General features: G+C 33.3%; 1 protein-coding gene across 1 annotated transcript; it reads left to right on the top strand.

The window, feature by feature from the left end:
- Positions 1-1069: 1069 nt before the first annotated feature.
- Positions 1070-5896, top strand: LOC137241227 (uncharacterized). Its single transcript, XM_067768596.1, has 4 exons — positions 1070-1105; positions 3394-3526; positions 5525-5699; positions 5779-5896. Exons 1-4 carry the CDS (start codon positions 1070-1072, stop codon positions 5894-5896), a joined length of 462 nt encoding a protein of 153 aa, XP_067624697.1.

Consider the following 5896-nt stretch of genomic DNA (forward strand, 5'->3'; position numbering starts at 1 on the left):
AACAACGAGAGCTCGAACACCCAAATAGCCTGTGTAAAACGTTGGGAAAACTTTCACAGATTTTAATCGTCCCTTGCCAAACCATCTACTACTGTTGTGTGCTCCTTTGATTAGAAGCCATACGTGAGTATCCGAATTCACTTCACCATATACATATATTCAAATTTTTAAGATTGTTTCATGAAACCAGAAGAGCGTTCCTGTAAAGTTTGGTTTTCACTGGGACGTAGACTGGAGATCGATTATAAAGAAATATCATCCACAAATAAGAAAAAACATTTTGGCTTAAAACTTGGACCTTATTTACTTGCGCAATAAAAAAGAACAATTGCAAATTTTCCAAAACATTTGAAGTGCTTTGAAGTAATATGTGTGTGGATTTTTTGGAATGTAGAATAATCGGATAACAGCTTTCCAGAGTCCACCAGAAATTAAATATTCAATAAGATAACAATTTCCTCTTTTATAATCAAAAAATGTTAAACAAATTAAAAGCTAAATTAAAGAAAAGGTTTTTGAAGACTCAGTTTTAAAATTAAACCAGTATTCGATTTTTTCCATATTTGTCATATTACGTAATCAAGACTGTTTTATTTCATCTAACTTGAAACGCTTATTTCATTTTGAGGCATCTTTCATCAAAATCCCCCATAGTGAGCGATTTGCGAAGTCAAACGAATTCGGAGAGTTTCTCGGCTACTATAGAGGGGCACTTCTTTTTGTAACTCTCTCCTGAACTGTTACTTTTGTTCCTAAGTTCAAATGTTTACATTCTCACTAATCACTTTACACATACTTGACTATTTCCCGCCGAACGATTGATCAACTCCTTAGCCATTTTTGAGACAACATGTCCTGCAGGGCTTTCCATAACATCCTGTGCGGTTTGCAGCCAACTTGTTGGTCGTTCTTTCGGTTCTTGTACAAGTTGATTCGTACTATTACGATACTTTTCATGATCGATTATTGCACCAAAAATTTGTGGCAGCGCAACAAATGCAAAAATCACAAGAATTTGCCAGTTATGTAATGTCATTGCAACAATCGAAGAGGAGTCACTAAGATAACAATGAGTGAAAATAATCTAATTGAAACACCGACTAACGTGAGCGCTTTGTATAGCAACGAAATACGACTAAATTTTGACGACACTGCAAGCCTGGTTTTATGTCTTTTCAAGACCAACCAAAATCAAAGAAGCGCGAAATAATTTTAAAATTTCCGCATTTACTAGGTATATGGGAGTCACATTTAGTGACGTTGTTGTTGTGCAAGTGCAGCACGCAAATAAAAATGTGTCGTTTAATGTGTAGACGGCGTAGGTACATACATACATACATTACTACACACGTGGAAATGTAAACGTTGGTAAGTGTAGCTGCGCATGCGCACCGAAAATTAGTGCTGATTTTGCAAGTATCGTTGCGTATGAAAGCGAATTTTCCTAACAAATTATGCGCTACAAATTAAAAACGTAATAAACACACAAATAAAAGAAGAAGGAAGGAAAGCAATGAAAATGTATTGAGCATATAAATATGAATGAAATAACGTTTTGAATGTTATGACGGTTGTAGACTAGCGCATGCGTTAATAGCTAAATTATTAAATGCATCAAAAATTTACCTAAATCATTTGGGGTCATAATTTTGGAATGTATACGTAAATATACTCAAAACTGCAAAAGTTGAAATGTCATTAGCCTGTCATTTGTTTGCTGCGTCATGTTTACATATGGGGTGGCACATTATGCCACCTTAATGCGATTCGAATAAAGTAAACACAAAATTTTGGTTATCAACACATCCTTATTATCACATTTATATTTCTTTGTGTATTTAAGTCAGTCAAGCAAGCATCACAGTGAGTACTGTTATTGCACCCTAAATATTTTACATAAATTTTATTGCCTTGTGAGGTATATGAATACTCTATAAGAGGTTTGATTTCAATTTGTTTCATTATGATTCTTACTTACTAACATTATGTCAATGATCTTTGCTTAATCAAATTATTGAGTTTTGATAATATTGTGGCGAATGTTAGCGTCACTATGCTGTTAGTAAATAGTCAGAACAACAAAAAATCAAGCAGCCACACTTATATACAAGGCAAAGAAGAATATTCCACACGCATAATCAGCAACTCGAAGCGAAAAGATTATTTCACATACACATATGTAGTCATCAGCTAAGAGCAGCCCAGTTAGAACGCTACATGTTATAAATTGCGTTAAACTATCCGTAGTGCTACAAAAACTATACCTGAGACATTCAAAAAGTTTACATCATTTTCTTAAGATAGAGTGACAAATCCTCGCGTATATTTTTCTATTTTTCAGCCTTCTCTTTTATGTTCACTGAATTCTGCTATTAAGCTTTCATATATTTTTATCTTTTCAATTTGCTATTCATATGCCATATATAACATGATTTATACAGCAGCGAATGTCATAAAGCTATGCGTTAGCGTTATGGCATAAGTAACATATTATCTAGCTGTTGTACTTATCTGATATTGCTAACGCATTTATAACGAAAAAAAAACACTTAAATTTTTTAATACAATTTTTATTAAAATGAATTAATTCATTCAAAAAACAAATGTATTATTAAAGCTATTAATAGTAAAATAGCTTATACTAGTACTAAAACAAAAAATAAAGTTAAACAAGTAATTAATTAATAATAAATTAGTCTAAGGTAAAGGCTTGAAAAAATGTTCCCACTCGTTGGCAGCAGTTCGGCGAAGAAATAAGTGCTTTTGTCGCCACCTGTTGTGGCTCAGCTATATACAATTTTCTAATTTTGTCAAAGGAAGGGCGTCCTTCCAATTGAAATACGTCTACAAAAATATATAAAGATAGTTTTTGAACTAGAATTAAATGGTTTTCATAAACAAACTACTTACTAGTGATTTTCTTGTAGAGCTAGCAAAGAGTTATGTAAGTTCACACTGATCAATTACACAGTTTAAATATAAAAAAAGTAGGTCGAGGGTTGCTACAACTTCAATGACAAAACATCAACACTTTTGTTATTAAGTTATTTAACGGCAACATAACTAAGTAGGACAATATTTGTAACGTATGTACATAGGTAAGTATGTATACTAATTGGGCATTCATTAAACTTTAGCCCACTTAGCGTGGCATCTAATAAGTGTTACTCAAGTAACGTAACCCATATATACGTTACTTATTATTAAAAATGCGAATAAAAAAATATAAAGAAGGATTGACAAGTACACCATTGAGCACTTTTAACTAGACGGAAATAAATGATGTGACTTGCAGACATGGGGTTTCTTTAAAATTTAAACTGCTTTTTTGCATATCCTTATTATTTAAATATAGTGATAATTACCATTTTTATTTTGCTGACTTTCTTTTAGGTACTCAGTTTAAATATTAACAATCTAATTATAATAGTTTTACTAAAAGTGTTAATATTTGCGGCTGCTTTACTGGGCGCTGGACATTGGACTGGATACGGGCACGGCTATGGATATGGAAGGAGTTCGGATGGTAAGAAAAAACGGTCTTAAAAAAAAAGTTTCGAAAGTCCGTTTCAAAATTGGATGCTTGTATTTTTGCGCTGTATTTTTGTTTTTTTTTTTTTTCATTCATTAGACTTTCTTTCATTGTAATTTCGTTATTTAAAAACAGAATAAGTTTTAATAGTTTGGTTGAAAAAAGAAGATATTTATAGGCTTATAACTCGCTTAACTGGTGCCACTAAATGATCCCAAATTGTGCGAAATTACCCTTTTTGAGGGATATTTTCCTATAAAATTTAGTAAAAGCGAAAAAATGGTTATTCTTGTATCAAAACTAGTTATGTAAGAAAAGCTCATCATAATATAACTAAAAATAAGTAGCAGCCTTAAGTAACAGTATTGTAAAATGATTCGTTGGTTTTCATTCGTATCGTACAATTACGCAATTTCACTTGATAATATATTTGTATTTCAGGCAACTCAGGAAACAATGTGCATTATTTGTTTTGCTTAGCCAATGACGCAATAAAATCAGATAGGTCAAGTTAGTAGTATAACAACAAAAATTTTACGGCCCTCATAATCCGGTCATGAAATTTAAGGTAGTAGGGAGAAACCACTTTTTGTTACTATTTTGCTACTCTTTTACTACCTTAGTAATGTACTGTGCGGAAAAAAGCCAAACGGGAAGTATCTTCCCTTTAGAAATGGGGACATAAAAGAAATGGGAAGAGAAAACAGAGGAAAGGGGAAGAAAAAGTAAGGGAAGTTTGGGGGAAGTCGGAAAATTAAAGGGAACAAGAGAAGGATGGAGACTGCGAGTAAAAGTAAAAGTAAGAATAAGGGTAATGATTTGAAACAAAGTAGTATAAAGAGGTTAGCAGGAAGATTAAAAATAAGGCTAAGATTAAGACGGGAAGATTTACGGAATATCAAAAGGGATAGGGAAATTTAACGAGCCGATTAAGGTATATTAGAAAATGCCGACGGGAAATGAAATAACAGGGAAAAAAGGTTTGAGAGAGGAGTGGCATTTGGATAGTTAGCAAAAGTCGGAACAATGTCTGTCGAAGGAAGATCCTATTGCTGCGTTTATTTCATGTTTGTCTTAACGTATTTGGGATTAGACAGAACTGCTTAAAATAAAGTTTTGATCAACCAAAGTGAGCATATTTCAACGCTTGGTTTGCATAGACAAATGTTGGGTCTTGGCACCGTATACCGTTAATTACGAGTTTTCGTATAACAAGCCTCCCACATACTCATCCGCAAATTAATGATATTGTTCCAGATAGTCAAAAATTTCATTGGCGTCGGCAGTACATTTCCATATTCCTTAGCTGTGACCAATGAGACACTCTGAAGACCCAGCCATTCAGTTCCGTTAACTAAAACTTTTCAATTTCCTCTCAGGAAAAGGAAAATAAACCTCCCATAAAAGGAAGACAGCACGTTACTTCATATGCTGCTTAATATATCACAATGCTGCAGAAGGTCAAGAAGCAATACTCAAATTTATTAGGGCGAATATTTTCAAATACGACTCCATTTTGTAATATTGACTGTCTGGTTTATTGCATCATGACTTAGCCTGTCATTCATTTCACCCCTCTTTATACTTAGACCACGTTTACACATGCCTTAATCTACAATAAATCGTCAATAGATAGTTTACGCGTTTACATATGTTCCATCCCTGGAAACTAGACTATTTTCTGCCAAATTTTCACGTTTCTCTTTTATTTTGTGCTTCCGTGAAACTGTTTGTATGGAAAAAATCAGCGTATCGGAAATTTTTTCATAATTACCGATTATCGAAAGAAAACTTTAGATGGGAAATTTAGTTATATAATTTACGATCAGGAGCTAAAATGAAGATAATTTAGTTTTATGTAAACTAGGCCTAAGATCATTACAATGACATAAGCGTTTGCTTTATGTAAGCATTATTGGCTTTATTTTAAGTAATGATGCTTACAAATATATCGACTTTTTATGGCCATATACAAAAATATTTATTTTACAGGTACCACCTTATCCGTGAATGAAGGTGAGGACTATCTCATCACTGGTTTCTTAGCAGCACAAGGCATTGGACATGATGATTGTCTTTATGCCTCAGCTTGTGCTAGTCCGAAGATTGCTTACGAATATGCCAAGGCTGCAAAGGCGTTAAAACAAGGCATCGAACAGTATGAAGGGTGAATAATAATTGAGAAATCTACATTATGTTGTTGCACATTTTTAATTACAAAAATTTGCTTATTTTTCGACATACAGTAGCTCTTTCAACAACACCCGTTACGAAGAATTAATTGGTATACTCGAAAAGGCGGCTTATGATGGATATAATGGCGTAGCCTGCAATAGAAGTGACAAATGCGATAATCTTTTATAA

This window comes from Eurosta solidaginis, chromosome 1, assembly GCF_040869045.1.
Source record: "Eurosta solidaginis isolate ZX-2024a chromosome 1, ASM4086904v1, whole genome shotgun sequence".
Taxonomy (NCBI): domain Eukaryota; kingdom Metazoa; phylum Arthropoda; class Insecta; order Diptera; family Tephritidae; genus Eurosta; species Eurosta solidaginis.